Here is a 21912-nt window from a genome sequence, read left to right as displayed (position 1 = left end):
CAGTAACAATATTCTAGCTACTTGATTTAAAGAAAAACGTACGTTTAAAATCAGAACCAATTCTTCTTAGCAAAATACTTACCGAGAGGCACCAAAACCCAAGACCGACAGCCACTGCACCCGGCAGTGAAGTCAATGCCATGTGCATTTGATACACATCCCATAAATGTCTGTGGAATGAATTGTTATAACCAACCAATCTCACTGCTATTTACCATGTACAGGCTCTGGACTGGGTACCAGGATACAAAGGTGCATAATCCATCATTTCTACCCAGTCATTTCATAGTCTCATGAGTGAGCCAGACATTTAGAAAAAAAAATATGCTAACATATTACAAATACAATGATAGAAGGATGACCTGGGTAAGCAGCGGGTGGGGTGATCAGGAAAGATTTATAAAGATGATGCTTGAGCTGAGTCTTTCAGGAGGTTTGCAGGAGACGGTTGAGACTATTAAAGAGCATGGATGGGAGGGGAAGATAGATATTCAAGTGGTCCAGTGACTTTGATGTGGTTAGAGTGTACAGAATGAGGACATCTGGCAAGAGAGAATTCCATGCGCAAGTTTGCACTGTATTACATAGGCGTTGGGGAGCCCTGGGAGAGTTAAGAAGGGTGATAGGAACAAAGCTGTATATTCGAAAATATTTTAGCTCTTGAATGGAGGGCAGAAACACAGGAGCGAGGGATACCAGTTACTGACAAGCTAGAACCATGGTCTAGACTGTGCCTTCCAACGTGGTAGCCACTAGCCACACGTGGCTATATAAACCTCAATTAAGAATTCAGTTCCTCATTTGGAACAGTCTCATTTCAAGTGTTCAATAGCCATGTGTATTCAACATGATCAACCTAGAACATGCCTGTCATCACAGAAAGTTCTATGGGACAGCACTGATCTAGACAACTACACATCACCAAAATAAGAAAGCTATCTCATCTTAAAGGAGCTGAGAAATGTAACTAAGGTGCATATGTCAAGGAACTAGGAATTTCTGGTCAGAACATATTTGAAGATGCTTTGCCTTTTGGGTAAAGAGTTGTATTGCTCCAGGTGAAATAGATTTGTATCCTCAAATGGGGAAGCTGTACAGATCCACTACATTTCAGCTCATGAATACGAAAGGGCTGGCATTAAAAAAAATTATAGAAATCATATTACTTCAAAAATAAACTCTCCCCTCTATCTAGTGCCTGATCTATATTTGACACCTTCCAAAGTGCCATGCTGCTGGGAAGATGTGATATATAAACAGGCAAGTTGTTAGTGAGATCTAGGAATGACACTCAAAGGCATGGAGCCCCAAACTGTGAAGACAGTTCATGCTTGAAGCTCCTGAAAGAGGCCCTTTAACTGAGGCAAGTCCAACAGCCTGCCACTCTTCTGATAAATTATGTATAATAGCCTGTGCGAAATCGGGATAGTTTTGCCAGGGCCATCTGAAAACGATTTGTTTTCGAGAAAATGCTTAACTGGGCTTTAGTGAGTTCAGTGAAGTGTGAGTGAAGAGGGCAATTAGGTCTTCTGCTGTAAAAATAAAAACTTGAAATGGGCTGATATGGAATAGCTCAAACCCAGTTAAGCTGATCTTGCCTCATTGAGAAGACATAAGAGGTCATCATGAAAATTCCTCAGGTGAGATTTGCTCACTTACACCCGAGTTGGAACATTCTCGCCTGTATCTCTTGCTTCTATAAAGGCAGCCCAACTCGTTCTTGACAAACAGATCTCTCCCACTTCTGAAGAAAGGCAGCTTATAACACCCCTCAGTGACAATTTAGATTTGCTTTGAGGAACTTTTCCCTCTCTTTAACTTAAATTCGCCAATTGCAACTTAAACTTATTGGCTTGAGGTTTTCTTGGGTAAGGGGAAGAGGTAACTAAATCAAATTTTGTTTTACTTCTAATATCTACCTAATTCTTATCGATTGGAAAAAAAGAGCTACTTAGAAATTGGTCACGTAACATAAAGGATATTAATCTCAAGCCATCATACATGCTGACCCAGGGTTTCTCAACCTCAGCCCTGTTGACATTTGGGGCTGGAAACTCTTTGTTGTGGGGGACAGTCCTGTGCATTGTAGGATGTTTGGCAGCATCTCTGGTCTCTGCTCACTAGAAGCCAGTAGCATCCTCTCTTTTCCCCACCCTATCCCCCTGAATTATGACAACCAAAATGTCTTCAAACATTGCCAAATATTCCCTGGGTGAAGGGGGCGGGGTGCAAAATTGCCCCCTGCTAAGAACGACTGATCTAGCCTAACGTCAGCACTAAATATAAGCAGCCTGCTACAGGGAATATAGACACATCATATGATGTTAAAAACATACAAAATATATACATGTGCCTGTGTTTTAATTTTCAGATGCTATGTTCATTGAGGTCACTTTGCATTCTACAATTACGATTGAAACTACTATCTCTGCTCTTTTTGAAAAATTTAAGATGCAGGCAAGAAATTGAGTCTTGGGTGAGTCAGTGTTTTTATTGTAAGGTCGATTTCAGCTAGAAGGAATCTGAGTTTCTCTACAATGCCAAGGACAGAAAGCTGCTGCCTTGTGGGCTTGACTGGTAACAAGGAGACGGCCATTTGCCTGCACCTCTCCCCCACTCCCTGAGGCCCACAATATTCTTATAAATAGACCAGGTACCTCCTACCATAAGTGGTTTGTCTGGGACCCCTCATGTTCAATTTCTCGTGATTTAATAGGAAGGAAGTCCTGTTACGGAGCATGAATGTTTCGTAATTCTGGAGGTCTTCTGCCCTGAAATTTATTCTAGGTCTTCTACTAAATGAGTGTATGGCATTGGCCAGATCATTTTCTCACTTTGGCTTGGTAGACAGTTTTAGACAGGATGCTTTTGGTTCTGAGTGACAAAAGATAACTTAAACTGGCTTAAAGAAAAAAACAAAACAAGATAAGAGGGTTGGGTGGAGAACAAATTGGCTCATATATTGAAAGGTTTCGCGGCAGTGTTGCTTCAGTCCTGGCGGAGTCCAGGTACCGTATCAGTGCCATCCGAATGTCTCTCCCTGCCTCTCACGCCTCTGCTTTCCTCCCTGTAGACCCCTTTCTCAGGCAGCTTCTCCCCTTGCGTGGCAAAAAAGGCTTCGTTGTTCCAGCCTCACCACCTTCCAGACTCAACCCCAAGAGGAAAGAATGACAGACCCCGTAACTGTCACATGGCCATGCACACACAGTAGGTGCTTGTGAACCAACTGGAACCAGTAAGCTGCAAGTCTCACCAGCTCGATGTGGGCACACCTACCATGTGACAAACACAGCCATATGTATGTTATCTCTGGTCTTCACTACAATGTGTGAAGTCAGTGTTAGTCAGTGTTAATATCATCAGAGAGGCCCAGAGGCCCAGGTAGCTGCTTAAACTCACACAGAAGGTGGCAGAGCTCAGTCAGCCTGGCCCCAAAGTCTATGGTCTCTCCATTCCCCACTTGGGCTTTGGAGGACAAATAAAAGCAGGGAAGCAGAGAAACGAAGGATGGATTGCACAGTACAGAGACAGGAATACTACAGCCAGCAAGGCAGAAATACACCTTTGCAAGAGACCATCAGGCGATCACATCCGTTGTCGTCCAGGGTTTCACTTGGAGCAGAGTGGAAAATGAGAATGGGGTGGGTTGGATGACGGAGCCCATTCACAGGGGAATTCGAATGTGAGCCAGTTCCAGGTTTAGGAAGAGCCCGTTGTAGTTTTGGCAGAACACAAACAGAAGTTCAGATCTTGGTTCTGCCTCTTGGATGTGTTATTAACATCCCTGAGTCTCTCGACAGTGTTGTTGCGATCATTGTAGAAGGGCATGCGAAAAATCCCGGAGCCTGGTGCTCGGCACATAAAATCGGCTAAACAGACGTGCAGTGGCTTCATCCTCATTCCTTCCGCTGGAGGTAAGGAGTCTGGTTAGAGCTGCTGTCAGGGTACCTTGTACCATATGTGGCGGTGGCCGTGGCTGCCGTGCCCCAGTGCCTCACTGAGCCCACCACACCTTGATGCAGAATGCCGCATCACACAGGCCTCTGCAAGTTCCATGTGCAGAACCAGGTAGAGCTTAAAAGATCTTATGTGCCTGCCTGAATGATGTTCTCATGGAGCTCCAGGGAAAGTGGGACCACATTCCTCAACTATTCATTGATGACAGACAAAAAGGAGGGCATAATCTCAGACAGTGAAGTTATTTCTATTTACATACATATTCACATACCTCACTTTTCACCGTGTCAGAAATAGGGACTTCACAAACACCAAACATTTGGGGGAAAAATGGATAATTTAGTCAGACATCTGAATAACCAGCAAGTATTGGGAAATGTCATTAGGACAATTGCTTAAATTCTCTAACCAACTGTTCTGCTTTTGTTAATGCAGTCCTTTTGCAATCCTCAGCTTTAATACAAAAGCTATATTTTTATTAATCCTTAAACTTACAAAGCTGCAGAGGATTTCCCATCTCTGACTTAAGAATTGCTTTCTCTCTTTACAAATCATGTATTGTGTGTGAGCAATCACTGTGGCTGTTTCCAGGAGGAGGCTTTGTTTCTGCCCATGGTTAATTACCTCCCCGAGGATGACCTCGATGGTGCCAACCAGAAGAGGGCCAATGAGTTTGGGGTTCATGCCTTGTTTGTTTTTTTAGCAGTCACTCTTCTCTAGTATGGAAAGAGTAGAATGAATCATTCAAGGCTTGCGTTTTGGCGTCAGAATGCCAGAGTTCAAATCCCAGCCAGTTCTGCCAAAGGTACAAAGTTAGGAGAGTTAGTCCATCTAAACCTCATTTTCTTCACCTGTAAATGAGGATAATAATAGGATTTTGTTCATAGAAAAATTGTGAATGTTAAAAGAGAAAAGTACATGTAAAATACTTGGCTTAGTTCTTAGCACAAAGCAAGATCACATGTGTAGCTGATAATGCGGTCACTTAACTTATTGTATATGTAATTATTCTTTTTGCTGTTTTTTGTTTTGATTGTCTCCCATCCATGTCTCTCTACTCCACCCGATATCCTAACACCCCATCCCTGCATAGATCAATTATGCATTGTCTACACAGAACATTTTAATATCAGCTGGCCATTAATCTTTTGAATGAAAAAGGAACTTGTTTGAAGTGAATTTGGGGAATTGATCTGCAACATGCCCTCAATCATAAATTAGTGAATATATTAGCAACAGTTGGGCAGAGTAGCAATTTCATGGGTGATATTTACTGCTTTGGGGATGGAGAGGAGGTTGTAGCCCTTTAATCTTGGGTGGGAGAACTAAAGTTGGATCCAAATCAGTTTAAGAAGAGAAATAGAGCTGTAACTGAGACTTTGGGAGTTAAAACAATGTGACTTAAACCACAGATGGCATGGGATAAAGTTTTCAGGTGTGGCTGAAGCAGTTGATGCGTGAAGTCCTAGAGCATAGATGGCAAATACACTCTATGCATTTGCTCTCTTTCCCCCGCTCCTGGTCCAGGATTTTTCTAATTGGTGATATCACTGAACTCCGGGAGTCCTCAGAATCCTTCTCAACACAGCCTTCCAAACAGCTGCTACCAATCTAGCAGAGTTCGCTTGGAACTGATTTATCTGGCTATCGGTCTTTCAGAAAAATCTTGAGTTGAAACCGTCACAAAATCTTGTTCATTTGGAAACAGATACATTAGCAAAATTTGAATTAGTCCCCATTTTTGAGGTCATGGGGAATCCAATCACACAAATAATTATACTTTGATTTACATGGGGATCTTGGAAAACGCACACACACGTACACACCCACACATGTACAAGACCATATGAGTTTAATGAATGACATATTGCTGCTTTTGTGTCTTTCCTCTTGCTTTTTAACAGATTGATTAAACCCAGTTTTCTGTAATTTGCCGTGGACTCTATACCCATTCAGAATGAAACTTCGAAAATAGTTTTGGGGTCAGGGAGCCCCCATAGTGCATAAGATAGCACCCGGGTAAGGACATAGTCCCTGGTTACATGCCCATCCCCCACTAAGTATTTTAGTAAGAAATCATGGTCTATAAAGTGAGCCTGTATAAGTTCCAGCTTTCTCCCCTGTACTTTGGAACCTGTTTGTGTCTGTACAGATGGTCTCTGTCCGTTGGAATAGTCATGGGGAAAAATGTAGCATAAGTGAACAAAATTAGCAAATGACATAGCAAATAGAGAACAGCATACAATTTGATCGGGGGCAGATCTAGGGACTGAGAAATTTCCCTAGTAGTGGTAGATACCAGCTAGAGAATTTAAGGAGCCACCAAAGCATGGATTTTAAGGGAGCATGGATTTTACAGGAATCAGACTAGTCTGTGATATGTATTCCGATATACTGGAATAACCCCAGTGCCTTTACTGTGTTATGACTGCTTTTCCATTGTCTGTATAAATTAAAAAGCCATTCTGTCTGTGCTGTAAGAAATGAATTCATGCCGAACAAAATTTCAAGAAGTTCATGCAAAGAATGATTTCACAGCAACTATCATATCAGGCTCCTGGAAAATTGCCCCTGAACTTCAGTTCCACCTCAGTCACTCAAAGGAATTTAAAAATTGGCTCCCAGCCATCCTTGTTCTTCAACATGCAGTTTCAGATACGCCTCAATAATACAAACTTTAAAGCCTATTGATTGTGACTTACAATCTGTTCCTGCCGGAGCCCCACTGCTAAGTGGACATCAACGCCAGCGTCACAGTGCCCTGGTCAGGATGCCTCTGCATCCAGGAGCCTTGAAGAAGGTGGCGAGTAACATGGCTGTGAAAGAGCCACTTTGAACTTCGTAACAAAATTACGAGAAACGCTTTGAACTCTGCCAGCTGCTATCAACAGTTATTCAAAGAAATGTTTCTTACTTGAAATCTCGAGAGTACCTTGGGATGGGGAGATGGGGAAGTGGAAATATGATTTCCTATCCATCGCCTCTCCTCCTTGTATGTCATCTTCTTCCTTTTTTGTCATCATGCTCTTCGGGCAAACACCGTGCAGACTGGTGAGAGCGTAGATTTGGGCATGGACAAACATGGTCCCTGTCACTTGCTGGCTATGCAATCTCACTTCGCTGTGCCTCAGCTTCCTCATCTACAAAATGGGGATTATAATCGTTCTAACCTCATAGAATTGTTTTCAGAATCAAATGAGATTATGTACAGTGACTGGCGCTGTGAATGGCAGATAGTCATGGTGCAGAAACATTAGCAGCGGGCTTCCCTGCTTGTGCAGTGGTTAAGAATCTGCCTGCCAATGCAGGGGACACAGGTTCGAGCCCTGCTCTGGGAAGATCCCACATGCCTTGGAGCAACTAAGCCCGTGTGCCACAATTAGTGAAGCCCATGCACCTAGAGCCCATGCTCTGCAACAAGAGAAGCCATCACAATGAGAAGCCCGCGCACCGCAACGAAGAGTAGCCCCGACTCACCACATCTAAAGAAAGCTGCACGCAGCAACCAAGATGCAATACAGCCAAAAATAAAATAAATAAATTAAAAAAAAATTAGCTGTTAAAATAGTAATAATGATGGTAGTATTGTTATTAGAGGAAGACTTTGGGGGAAGTCACATTGATTAAATGTGAGTACTGATTCTGACGACACTCTGATGTATTCGGTCTACCTTTGCCAGAGCACCTGGCAAGAATATCATGCCTTTTATATGGCTCCAAACAGTTATGAATGAATTGAGTTTTTCAAACCAAACATCATTCATCCATTGATCTGTTTCAGGGATGATTCTTCTTCAACTGTGTTACTGAGCCCCTAGCAAGCTCTAAGGGTATCTCTGCCACTCCCGCCCTCAAAAATGGTAACAGGCAAGTGGTTTGAGGCCTCTTTGCTATTGTTCGTTCTCTTTCCTCTCACCAGGAGTCCCTTTCCTCTTCTTTTGAAGATTGCCCAGACCTCACCTTTCCCAGGAACCCTTGTTTGACTCTCCACTCCTACCTCCACTTGGCCAGTCTGAACCGAGCACCCCTCTTCTGGGCCTCCACAGAACCATGTTCTTACATGCGACCTGCCTGCTCTTTGTCATGTGGTACTGAAATGACGTATTTTACTGTCTGCCTCTCCCACTAGACTGTGAGCTCTCTGAGGGCAGGAATGATGTCTTGCTTATTTTTGTATCCTCAGCATCTAGCAGAGTGCCCTTAGGAGGCTCTCATATATTTTATTGATTCAAAAGGATCTATCGGTAACATTTAATGCACTGAGCAATTGATCAGGAAATACAATTACGAAAGCGATGACAAAAATTAACATCCATTTGAGGTGCCTGAAAATGCATCCACATCCGTAGGGCATCTAAAAGCAGGAAAACAGATTTCTTCTGCCTCAGGCACTTCTGGCCTGGGTTGAAACTCTAACTGATTCTGGAGTTTGCTTTCTTAATACCTAACCCTTTTCTCCCGAACCTCCAATTTAAGGCATATCCCCTGGGCTGCTGCTCTTAGCTCATTTTTCCAAGCTTCCCAGATGAACAAACCAGCAGGCAAGAAATTGCAAGGACCCCAAGATGTAAGGGTGAATCAGGTGAAAGTTCACATGGCAATTATCTTCACTCAGCAGTTTGGCTGCCAGGAGCTCCCTGCCATGGGAAAAGAGAGGTTGCAACAGCCTTCTGTGCAGGAGGAGAACTTGACCCAAGACCAGCTCCAAGGCACTGCCCATACCTCCTGCCAGGCTGGCCGCTCTTCCCTGTGGCCTGGTGTGGGTTGTCTTGGTAGGAATTCCCACATGACGTCCAGAAATACTGCATGGTGGAGAGAGTGGTGCACTGGCCGATTCTTTGAGATGCAAATGTGTTGGCCTTTCTGCCCCTCCTCCACTTCTCCCCCAAACGAATTAATTTGGTTTTAGTCTACCTTATTTATCTGTTCGCTCATTCAACAGGTGCTATTTGTTAGGAAGATACGGAGGATATAGGGCCAAATAAAATAAATAGACATAGACATGTCCACCTTCAGATCGTAATAAGGGCTGTAAGGACATGTAAACAGGCTAGTAGGATAGAGCAGGGAAGTGGGCGGTTTTCAAGAAGGCAAACAGGGAAGGCTTGAATGAAGAGAAGAAGCAGGCTTGTAAATATCAGTGAGGTGGCGGGTAGGGGAGAGTATTCCACATAGAGGGGACAGGAAGAGTAAAGGCTCTGAAGATGGAATGATGTGGCATGTTCAGGCACCAGAAATGAAGATGGCACGTTGATTGGAGGATAAGGGGCCAAGTGGATTAGGGCAAGGACCACTACCAGAGGTGAGGTGGGAGAGGCAGCTAGTGCCAGGGCAGGCGAGACATGCAGGACATCGTGAGGAGTTTGGGTCTCCTTCTACAGGCAGTGGGAAGCCATTGGAGGGTGCCCAGCAGGAGAGTGATAGGACCTAGTTCCTGTCATTAAAATAGCATTCTGGCTGCTGTAGAGAAGGGAGAGAGACAAAGGGGGATAGATGGGAGTATGGCAAGAGTGGAAGCAGGGAGAACCACAGGGACTTAGTCCATGGAGAGATGATGGAGACTTCAATTAGGACCATAGCTGGAGAGATCAAAGGAAGTGGGTGTTTTCCTGACTGATTCCATTTCAGCTGTGTGGACGGATACGTCCGCTCGTGCCCATTTTCTGAAATATGCAACTACGGTCGTATGAATTTGGACATTTGGAGAAACATCAAATCCCTCGGAAAAATACATCTGGAGCTGCTCTTTTTTTTTTTTTTTTTTTTTTTTTTTTTGGTTATTTGTATTGTGAGGTGGTTGCAATGTAACTTTCTCTGGATGCGCTCATGACATTCATTGCTGACCTTTGACCCCTCTGTCCTCTTTCCCAGGTCGTCCCATTCCACCTACATCCTCGTCTAGCCTCCTCCCATCTGCTCAGCTGCCTAGCTCCCATAATCCTCCACCAGTTAGCTGCCAGATGCCATTGCTAGACAGCAACACCTCCCATCAAATCATGGACACCAACCCCGATGAGGAGTTCTCCCCCAATTCCTACCTGCTCAGGGCATGCTCAGGGCCCCAGCAAGCCTCCAGCAGTGGTAAGGAAACCGTGCTGTCTGAACGTGTTGTGTGTGTGGCAGTCTCGAGTCTCCGGCAGAACTACAGCTCTGAAACAAGGACTGGGACGAAGGTGGTGGGGCGGGCAGGGAGGGGACGCGCGTCTGTCATTTGGTGGCGGTGCAGTCCAGGGGTATATTTGTTTGAAGGTTGCAGTTACTGAAGAGGTGTTGCTTATCTGAACAGAGTTTGGGCCTCCTTCAGTGGGAGGAATTTGCCCGCTGCTGCATGTGAGAGCACACAGGTCTCAAAGGTGAAGTGCAGAGAGAGGACGGAATAGTGAATGTTGTATTACTACAATTCTGGTCATGGTCGAGTGACCCTGGACACCCTCACATGCCCGGTGTGTCTGCATCTCAGATCTCTCTTTTTTTTTTTTTTTTTTTTTTTTTGATGGTTGGCTTCTGACTCTTCCTTCTTTGCTTGTTTAGGTGATTTTGTGATTAAAATATGTGACACGAATACTGAAGGTCTTGCCGAGTCTGAAGTGTTTGGGGAGGTGACTTCTTCTCTAACCCTCTACTTGTCCCACTGCACTTGAAATTAACAAGCTGATCACATGGTACTGTGATAGATACTGTTTCTAAATCCCTGGTTCTCACCGTAGTTTTCACATTCACAGAGCGAAGGGACTGGACACAGTGTTCCATCGCCCTTTGGAAGATTTTGTGACACCTGTGTGAGCTCCAGGTCTCTACATCTTAGAAGGCATTGCCCCCAGGCCCAGCAGTAGCCATGCCTTGTTTCGATTTCTGCGGTTGGTGGTATGTTCCCAAAACACATAAATGTTAGGACTGGGCAACATGCGAGAGGCATTTGTGGAAATTAATTTCTCCCCACCCCAAGGCTTTGGAGTTATCTTCTGAGTTGGCCACTCACGGCGTTCATTAGCGTATCCCATCAAAAGCAATCCAAGGCTTTCCACGCCAAGAGTATCTCTTGATGAGATTGTGTTTTGGCTCCATCCATGAGTATATGCCACCGATGGCCTCAACCTCTGCAATTAGAGAAGCCCTCCTAAATACATTGGAGATGATTCATTCAGGAGATGGAATGATGGACTGCTACTTATGATGGCCCATGCCCTTCCTCAAAGCGAGGCCTGATATATTTAGTAAACTCATATTCTTTTTCAAAAAAAATTACCTAATCAAATCTCTCATCAAATGAGCAATCCATTGTTGATATTATGAAGGCCTTTAATCTACCATAAATCTTTATTAGAACTCATCAGAGCTTCTAGTTTGAGAGAAATGTGATTATGGCACTCTTAAAATGACATTACATCATTGGGGTGATTGGTTTATCATTTGGAGAAGAGACATCAATCATAGCTAGCATAACCACACAGTAAATGAATTCAACCTTTCTACCGCGGAACAATGACACTGTAATTGCTCAAAATCAGGCTTAAAATGAAATCGGAAAATGCTCTTTCTTCAAATATGATGTTAACTTAATGGAATATATTATGAAAAATCATGTTTGAGGAAATTCTATATAATTAAAAATATGTGGAAATATATTCCCCTTTTTCTTTCATCAGAACCTGATTTTAGCTACAGGATCTTTTTTTTCTCTCTCTCTTTTTTTCTTTTTTTTTTTTTTTTTTTTGCTGCAGAGATTATGTTGCATTTAATTGAACTATCCTCGCTTATGTTTTGCTGCTTTTTATTTCATACTATGTAATCGTGATGAATATTGTATTATAAAGAACAAGAGGCTTTTGAAATGAGGTGCACCTGCTGATAGCTTTTAAAAACAGATGATTATTAGCAAGAAAACGAGCTTTTAAAAACTATATCCTTTTATGCATATATGTATACCCAAGCCAAGATGATTTCCATAAGAGGGGTCAGTTCATATCTCAGGGCTGTCTAGAATGTTTTCTTAGTGATAACGCTGAGTGATTTCTTTTGGGCATTGTATCAGATTGTAAGTGGTTGATAGGGAATTTTTGTTGATTTTCTGCCTAATCAAGACCTCATTTTGGTGGACACAGCAGATATGTGTGTTCAGAGTCAAACCTATCCATATTTCATCACTCCACACCAGTTTGTTCAGCTCACTTAAGATTGACAGCAATTTAAACTTCAGTAACAGGGCAAAATACCGCAGAAAATTTGAGGGTCCGTTTTCATCCCACACAAGAACTATGCTGATATGATTTCTTCACCTGAGGGGTGAAGACCCAAATGTGCAATATCCTAGTTTTCAGGGGGGTACTTATCTGAGAACTGGTTAAAGCTCTGGCCAACAGGCAGCCATTCAAAATTCTTGACTGGCTTAGCGCTTAAGTGAGTGCAAATCACTCACGTGTGTGTGTGTGTGTGTGTGTGTTGTGGAATGGATTTGGGGTCCAGGGCAAATTGGGGATTCTATCAAGATCTGAATGCAGTTGCCATGAATTTAAATTTGACATAAAGGATTGAAAATAGAATTTGACACAGAAGATGCAAAGTGCAGAGCCATGCCTGGGTGTTCTGAATTGAGTTTGATGAAAAGGGGCTGGATTTTTCGGTAGGTGTGGAGGCACAAACAAAGCGACCATGTGATTGATTGTGTTATGTTTAGCTGGTTAATAACACAGAACTTTTGAATTTGGTCGCTTGACAATGACCTTGTGCTTTGAAGATCGGGTAGCACTGTGGTCTTTGTCTCTTTCTTAGGTGAAATAAAACCCCTTCCAATACCTTCAGCCCATACATGAGAGTAAAAAAAATTATTTCCTGCTCTCCTCTTATTGTTGCTGTTACGACTTGATGTTAGTGAAGCCAGTCATTAAAGTCACTGCCCTCATTTCCTGCCCCAAGAGCCTCTGTTCTAAAGAGACAAACTAGACATAAACTACACAACTAAAACGTTTTTGACAACATGAACACCTCCTCAAAGCAACAACAAAACTTCACCGTTATGGCTCCACTGTCATTATTTTCTATGACTGTCGTGCATTCTTTAGGGGACGGTACTAAAACCTGGGCACCTTTGCAGCCAAATTGCTCTAACCTTCAATCTGTGCCAATTGTGCAGATACCCAGGTACAGCGAGTGAGAGGCTTAGAAGAGGAGCGTTTCCCACCCCCTCAAGCATTCCCTTCCACATAGCTGAGCTCCAGCAAGTGGCTCATCCTGTGTTCTGACCTCCTGCCAGGGCAGGTCAGCTTCAGAGATGTTTCTTGTCTACAGCAGCATAATTTCAAATCTAGGAAATAGCTCATCTGGAAGGAAAAAATCTGGATCCTGGTGGCAGCATAATGGAGGTGCCTACAGATGGATGCATAAGACTACCTTCCAAATCAGGATGGGATTTGCACCTTGCTATCAAAATATGAGGCAGAAAATACCCAGGCAACCCCATGATAGTCTGAAAGCCTTACCTCCTCCACTCTAAAAGGTTGTTTTTTGTTTTCTTGAAAGTCTAAATAAAAGGGGTTTGGAATACTCATCAGGGACGTCCAATGACACATTAGTGACATCAAATGTAACCAGTATGCCTCTGCCAGGATCCTTTCCATCGGTCCTGGGTGGCAAAAGGAGCTGTCCCAGCTGGAGAATGTCAGTTTGTTAAAGCGCATTGAAGGTGCCCAGCTCTTTTTTAAAAAGCAATGCCTTGCTTAATTCTAAAGAACATCGTACTTCAAAACCAGCAAGCTCCCAGTTCCCTAGAGTGGTTCAGAATTCAGTTGCCTAGCTAATTTAATGATTCTCTCATTTATCTGGCATCATAAAGCAAAAAGCCTTCACTCATTCATTCATTCAGCCACCTGTTCATTCATTCAGCCACCTGTTCATTCATTCATTCCTTTTCTTACATCTTCCCTATAATTTGTGACAACTTATAACAATTCTTTAAAAAATGGGAAAACTGTAAAATGATACAGTAAGCATAAAGGGAAAAATCTAGGGGAAAGAGCATACATATGGGCTCATATACGAGGGTGAGTCAAAAGTTACTCTGGCCTGTGGGTAATTTTTGATTCACCCTCGTATGTAAAGTCCTGTTCCATTATTTAAGATAGAAAACCTGATTCTAAGCTTCCTAGAAACCAAAGCAAAAAGAGAAAGAACAAGATGCACAACATCTGTGAGATAAAAACAAATCAACTGACTGCTTCAAGGCAATTCTGTGAAATCCTTATAGTGAGGCCAGAAAGAAATTTCTCTTAATGGAGATGATATGTGTATTCCAGACGACCGATTCTCAGAAACGAGCCGTAAAGCATGTGCTAGAGAATATCCTGTCACGATTTCTTATGACCTCCCTGCGCATAAGCCGTAGAAAATATTTTCAGTTGAAAGACCATTCTGCTAATGTGCCAAAATGGCACAGCTCAAGGGCAAAACTTGACCTGATCCATACATAAACCTTTGTTCTATAAAGGGCCGTGTAAACTGTATGTTCCGTAGACAATAGACCTTAAATATCATTGCTCGTAACTAAATGTTTACGGGAATTAGCCAACTTTGGGGTGATAGACACCACCTAGAACCCGAAAAGCAGATGCATTATGTTACAAATTTATCATGACAGCTATTGTGAGGTTAGAAATGATGTCCTCTCTCGAAGACTAAAGCACTGCCCTGGACAGCCTCACCCATCCATGGGACTGGATTTGGGATGAGAAAGAAGGGGGGGGTGCACAGAATTTTTTTTAAGTTAATGAAACATCTTCCCCTTATATACTTTAGGTTTGAGGAAGAATTTTTCCTTTAATATGTTACAAATTTTCTTGCCTCCTTAAACAGATTATGTACTATAATTTAATTTAGTTTAGGATTCCTTGAGTCGCTTATAGCAATTCTTATGCACATGGATGATTGGACTGTGCTGATAATACTAACTCATTTTCTTTTAAAAGTCATTCTACATTGTGATTACCCCACGTCTTTTAAGGTACCACATTTTAACTTCAGTCTGTTCTTTCCAGGCTGTTCTTTCTGCTCTTAAGGCTTCACTTAATTCTGCAGAAACCTCCCCTGCAGGATTCCTGGTGTCAGACCCACAATAGATGCTCAATAAGTATTTATTAAGTAAATGAATTAATTAGTGTCTTCAGCAACTGCTAAATATAATGCTTTTCATCACGTACGAATGAAAAAAAGTGGAAAGTAATGGGGAAGAAAGGCAGGTCAGACTATCCCAGCTCGGGGAAATATACTTATTTTACAAAACATGTTCCACATACCTATTTTTTGTTTTGTTTTGTCTGCTTTTTGATACTCTAGAACTTTGTAGATCATCTTTAAATGAGAAGGTTTTGGAAAACCCTTTTTGCACGTAACACAACAAGTAGCGGCAGAGCCAATGTAAGGAGCCCAGCGGGAGCCCCAGGGGAGCCTTAGCCAAAGGAGGCCACACCTGCCTGGGAGAGATTTCATTCTTAACTCTTGAGATGAGCGTCAGGCAATCGAGTTCAAACATCACTCCCTCTCCCACATTGGGTTTGTTTTATGCATGAGTCCCTTGGTTCCCAGGTCTCCTCCATCAACTTGGATGTCGGGGTCAGGTGTTCAGAGCTACCTGTAATCCCCTTCTGATTCCAGGCAGTGGTTTGGCTGCCTGTCCTCCAGAGGGGTTCCCAGCGCCCCAGCAGCACGGACCAAGTCCTGGATGCTGTCTCAAGGCTGGGGAGGGCACAGTCAGCCCCTGCTTTTGCCCGAACTGCAAAGCCCATGCGTTTGGCTCTCAGCCTGAGACCTTCTCCTTCCTCCACACTAGCTGTTACGCTAAGTACTTTCTATACCTTACTTCATTTACTTTCATTTAACCCCCACCACATCCCAGTGCAGCTAGGATCACCGTCATACCCATTCTATTGTTGAGAAAACTGTGGCGCAAAGAAATTCAGTAACTAAAGTCACAGAACTGGAAAAGGAAGGGCCTGGGTTTCAAACCCAACCTTCCTAATTTCAGACTTTTCTCCCCACCCCTCTGTTCAGTATTAACTTCTAAAATATTGATGTGGCTTACTGAAAGAAACAGAAGGCAATGAAAGCATTGTATTACGGGGCATGAGTTACAATGTTTAAAAGGTTGGGGAAAAACTGATACAGCATCACAAAAGACTCCTCACCTCCACTGCTTGGCAAACACAAATATCCCCTGACTCTTTCCAGAAGATTCTGGTTGAATAAGGAGGAGCTCAGGAACTGTGGTTTCACTCCTCTCTTCAGATGATTCTTAGGGTCTGGCAAGTTCAGCAAGCATGAGTGTAATGCGAAAGCTCTAAAGTAGAAGCTGAAGAATTTAGGATTTCTGTACTCTATGCCTGATTCAGTTCACAGCATGCTCTTTAATAATCCTGTGCCTCAGTTTCCCTATCTGTTAAGACTGAGCATTGGCCCAAAAGGTATCTGAGCTTCCCTTCCTGCTCTAACATTCTGTGTGTGTAAGTTCTTTGCATCCAGCTGGACCAGACTGTCCCCACGTTTATAGGCACCCCCCCAAACCCCTGTTATTGCATAGTGTAGATTTCACCCCATCCTCTAGGGCTGTGTCAAAATCGAGACCTACACAGTTATGCAAAGTAGCTCCGTGTAGTTTCCCCGCAGAAGTTGAGAAGCATGGATTTGGGTCTGATGACACGTCGTTGAAATTGTTGATATCCGTCCCAGCAAGCAGAAGAAGTGTAGTGCCTGCATCACTAACCTGGCTCCCAGAGAACCCCCCCCCCCCCCCCCCCCCCCGCCGCCGCCAAGGTCTTCCACCCTGAGACTGAGACTTGATAGTTCTCAGGGACTCTCTTGACATTGCTAAACAGAGATCGGGCCTTTTCTTCTTTTCATCTTGTGCTTTCTTGTAATGCGTAAACACACACACACACACGTAGTTTGTAGGTTCAGCAGTTTTCAGCCCTGCTAGGGTTGGGACTACGCTTTGGCACCGCAGTGCAAATGAGCACACAGGCAAGATGGACAGGTAATTCCTTTGGAGATGCGCAGCGTGGAAGTGACATACGGCACTGAAATGCTCCTTCTCAGCAAATAATCTTGCTATTGACAAAATTCCCAAGGTCGATAAGCATTGTGTACATTCTACCTCTCCATCTCTGTCCCTGGCTTCATGGTACATACAAGATGTCCTAGGAGCTATATGTGACATCTTAACAGTTTCTTGCCCTTAACAATTTTTACCCAGAACTTCAGCTTCTCCAAATATTTTCTTCAAGGCTGCATTTAATTCTAACTAGCTTCTCACATAATATTAAACAGCCATTTTAAAATGTGGTCCCACTCCCTGGCTAGAGATGTCTCAGCGCGCTATTAAATGAAAAGATAGATTTCTTTTACCAATGGGCAATTTCAACTGAAGTTACAACCCCAGTCCCTGGTAAATCTGTTAAACCCCTCCCAAAAATAATAATAAAGAATAACTGTATTCTTAAGAGTGGCCTCTGAAGTCTATATTTGTTGGGTTCAAATCATAGCTCAGCCACTTTCTAACATTGTGATCAGGAATGACTTACTTCATCTATGCCTCGGGTTTTTTTTATTAGTAAAACAGTAATAAAAGTCTACAACTCCTAAGGTTGTCATGAATATTAAAGGACATTCTGATGCATCTAAATATCTTGAAAGGAGATTTAGATGGAACAGAGATCAGGTTTGATATTGTTTTTTACCGTAGCAAATACATTTGTGATAAAGTATACATAACATGAAATTTACCATTTTTATCATTCTTAAGTATACCATTCTGCGACATGAAGTACATTCCCATTGTTGCGCAACTACCACTACCATCTGTCTCCAGAACTTTTTCATCTTCCCAACAGAAACTCTCTACCCATTAAATATTAACTCCCTACTCGTCCCAGCCCCTTGCAACCACCATTTTATTTTCTGTCTCCATGAATTTGACTGCTCTAAGAACCTCATATAAGTGGGATCACACAATGTGTGTCTTTTTGTGAGTGGCTATTTCACTTAGGATAATGACTTCAAGATTCATCCATGTTGTGTCATGTGTCAGAACCTCCCCCCTTTCGAAGGCTGAATGATATTCTTTTGTATCTGTATACCACATTTTAATTACTCACTTATCAGTCACTAGGCACTTGGGTTATTTCCACCTTTTGGCTATTGGAACTCATGCTGCTATGAACATTGGTGTACAAATATCAGTTCGAGGGCCTGCTCTGACTTCTTTTGGGTGTATGTCCACAAGTGGAGTCACTGAATCATATAGTAATTCTATGTTTAATTTTTTGAGCACTCACCGTACCATTTCCCAGAGTGGCTACACCATTGTATATCCCCACCAGCAATGCACAAGGGTTACAATTTCTGTACATCCTTCTAACACTTGTTATTTTCTGTTTTGTTTTGTTTTTTTAATAATTGCCATCATAATGCATGTGGAGTAGTGTTGATTTGCATTTACTTAATGATTAGTGATGTCGAGCATCCTTTCGTGTACTTATTGGCCATTGGTATATCTTCTTTGGAAAAATGTTTATGCAGGTTCTTTGCCCACTTTTTAATCAGGTTGTTTGTTTTGTCATTGTTGAGTTGTAGGAGTTCTTTATATACACGCAGATCCCATTTTATTGTGCTTTGCTTTATTGCATTTCACAGATATTATGTTTTTTACAAATTGACGGTTTGTGGCAATCTTGAATCAAGCAAGTCTATTGATGACATTTTTCCAACAGTGTTTCCTCACTTCGTGTCTCTGTCATATTTTGTAATTCTTGCAAAATTGCAGTTTTTCGTTATTATTATATTTGATATGGTGATCCCTGATCAGTGATCTTTGCTGTTACTATTCTGACTCAGTGAAAGCTGAGATGATAGTTAGCATTGTTTAGCAATAAAGTATTTTTTAATTAAGGTATGTACATTGTTTTTTATACATAATGCTATTGCATACTTAATAGACTACACTATAGCATAACGTAACTTTAAATGTACTGGTAAATAAAAAAATTCATGTAAGTTGCTTTATTGCAATGTTAGCTTTATTGCGGTAGTCTGGAACCAAACTCACAATATCTCTGAGGTCTGCCTGTACTCTGGACATCAATCACTTATTAGAAATTAGAAATATGATTTGCAAATATTTTCTCAAATTCTGGAGGTTACCTTTTTACTCTGTTGTGTGTCCTTCAGTATGCAAAAGTTTTAAATTTTGATGTTGTCCCAGTTACCTATTTTTTCTTTTGTTGCCTGTGCTTTTAGTGTCATATAACAAACACTTTTAAGGGCTTATTTTATGGCAGCCATTGTGCTAATGGTTTCTACAGATGGCAGCTCATTTAATCCTCCTTACCAATGAGAACAAGAAAATAAGCCCGTGACACTGGAAACTGGCCTGACACTAGCATCTGGGCATCAGTGCTGTTAGGAGCTGGCCTAGCATTCTCAGATGGGTCGTGGTGTTCTCCCCTTGAACCTGAACAGTCTTACTGAACATCCACATTCATCAAGACTGCTCTGTGGTTGGGATAAAGTGAGATAAAATGAAAGCAAGACCACTTCATAATCTTGCCTGAGCACAGACAGAAACCAGGTCACTCTCCCAAACAGAAAAGTAAAAAACACCCGCCTCTCCAGGTTAAAATGAGTGACTGTACTTTCTTTACCAATGGCAGTGTTAGCCTCTTCCAGTCAGCCTTCCTATAGATGAAATAGATTGAGATATCCAATCATAGAACCATGCCCACTGTCTGACAGCATCAAATGCAGAGTGAACCTATTTCTTTGGTCCCTCCCTAAAAGCACTGAACACAGCCCTCTCTGCCGACGATCTACTGAAGCACCCCATGGTGCCCCACTGTGTATCTTCTCCCTCCTTGCAATGAGTTAATAAACCCAACTCTGTCCACAGTGTGCTCCTAGGGGTGTTTTGGCTGGAGGACATTGACACCATTATGCTGTGGGTGGATGTGATCTCCTGTTCAACAGATGGAAAAACTGTGCACAAAGAGGTTAAGTAACTGGCCCAAGGATACATAGTGAATCAGTAGTACAACAGGAACAAAGAAACCAGTCACTAACATGATAAGTATATAGACATTTAAGTAAATTTTTAAAGGACAAATCCAAAAAAATTTGTTCAAGAAATAAGAAATAGTTGTCATTTACTACATGGCTCAGTTCTTAAACATTGAATAATGATCTAAGTATTATAACAGAAGTGTGGGGAGATGGAAAAGTACATATGTGGACAGAGCAGGTAGAAGAAGAAGCCTAGATGTGCATTTTTCTAGTGAGAAGTTACTAGATAATGCCTAAAACTGAAAATGCAAGAAATAGCAGCAAAGCATGTTATTTATAGACCTGGAGATAAATACCAAAATAATCAGCTAAAAAAAAAAAGGTAAATGTGGTTGCCTCTGGGAAAGAAGATATTGGTGGTGATGCAAAAGATTTGCTATTTTTGAAGCAAACACTGTAGAACTATTCGATTCTTTAAACTATGTGCATTTTTTTCTTTTGACAAAGAAAAAAAATTAAAAAGGAAGTACAAGAGATTGGTTGTGCAAAACACTTAATACGTACAGTGTTAGAACCCCAAATGGTAGCTGTTTAATGTTATCAGACCTATTTTCATTCAACAAATGTACATTGATTAGAGGCTATGTCTTTGAGGTGATACCAGGCAATGTGAACTTGAATGGCTGGGCATCGGTGCATTTTCATCAAAACTGTAGATTTGTCTTGTGTCTGCTGCTGTTGATTAGGGAGCCCTGTGGAGTTGTTAGGGCTTTAGAGCTTTATCCCAACCCAGCCCCCAGCCTTGCCGAAAAATCCCAGGCTTAGGATGGCTGAGACAAAGAAGATATCCTAATGACTGTTCCTCCTCAGTGCTAACCCAGTAGCCATCTAAGCACAGGTCCATCTTTTCCCCAAAGCTTGCCCAACCAACTCAGCCCAACTCCAGCCAGAGTCAGAATTGCACAAGTATTATAGTCTGCCTTACTCAATTTAGTACCTCATTACATTCTGATTTGTAATATTCTCTTGGTATTTCATGCATAGAAGTCACTTGTGTCAACAGTAAATTGTCACCACTTCAAGACAAGGATCATTTCTTTGGTCTTTTTGTATCATTTAGCCCTTGGTACATGTTGAGATGTGCTAAGACGCCCTTATTGATCTAGCTTTCAAAGGACAGTGGTAGACTGGGGCAGCAAAAAGGTGGATGTATCCCCAGTTAAGGTCTTCTGATTTGGGCCAGCTGACTGAAGGTCATGGTAATGTTTTTAGGTCTGAGATCATCTATGATTGTGGGTGTGAATTTGATTACTGTTAGAAAGAACAGAAAAGGCACCCTAGGGCATGATGAGAAAAGATGCATGTTTGTCCAATCTATTGTCTTCCTTGGATCAAAGGAATAATTCTCTCTTCATTCTTTTTAGTAGCTGCTCCCCTGAGTTGATGGTGCTTTTGAGATAGTTGCTTCTATTGATCAGTTTTTGGTGGAACAGTCATAATCTGGGGAAGTAGCCTGGTAAATGCATGGCCTTAGCATCTATATCAGTTTCCCAGGGCTACTGTTAGAAGGCACCACAAACTAGGTGGTTTAAACAACAGAAATGTATTCTCTTACAGTTCTAAAGGCTAGACGTCCAAAATCAAGGTGTTGGCTGGTCCATGCTTCCTCCAAAGGTTCTAGGAAACAATCTTTCCTTGTGTCTCCTCACTTCTAGTCGTTGCTTGGCAATCCTTGGCATTCCTTGTTTGTGGTAGCATAACTCAGTCCCTGCCTCCATCTTCACGTGGCCGTCTTCTCCCTGTATGTGTCTCTGGTCCCCAAATCTCTCTCTCTTTATAAGGAGTCCAGTGGTTGGATTTAGAGCTCACCCTAGCCCAATATAACCCCATTTTAACTACATCTGCAAAGACCCTATT

At 42.3% G+C, this 21912-nt stretch overlaps 1 protein-coding gene across 7 annotated transcripts in view; it reads left to right on the top strand.

Annotated features, from left to right (window-relative positions):
• TENM2 (teneurin transmembrane protein 2) overlaps window positions 1-21912 on the top strand; it is a 960873-nt gene that overhangs the window by 559225 nt on the left and 379736 nt on the right. For 6 of the 7 annotated variants that reach the window (XM_057729532.1, XM_057729570.1, XM_057729561.1 and 3 more), the window contains one exon: window positions 9829-10038. The exons of the other annotated variant lie outside the window; for it this stretch is intronic. In XM_057729532.1, the coding sequence (XP_057585515.1) occupies window positions 9829-10038 (210 nt within the window). The remainder of the gene's footprint in view (window positions 1-9828; window positions 10039-21912) is intronic. 7 annotated transcript variants of the gene reach the window in all.

Source organism: Hippopotamus amphibius, chromosome 1 (genome assembly GCF_030028045.1).
Source record: "Hippopotamus amphibius kiboko isolate mHipAmp2 chromosome 1, mHipAmp2.hap2, whole genome shotgun sequence".
Classification (NCBI taxonomy): Eukaryota; Metazoa; Chordata; class Mammalia; order Artiodactyla; family Hippopotamidae; genus Hippopotamus; species Hippopotamus amphibius.
Note: the sequence above shows the minus strand (reverse complement) of the source record. Positions and strands in the feature narration are given on the sequence as shown.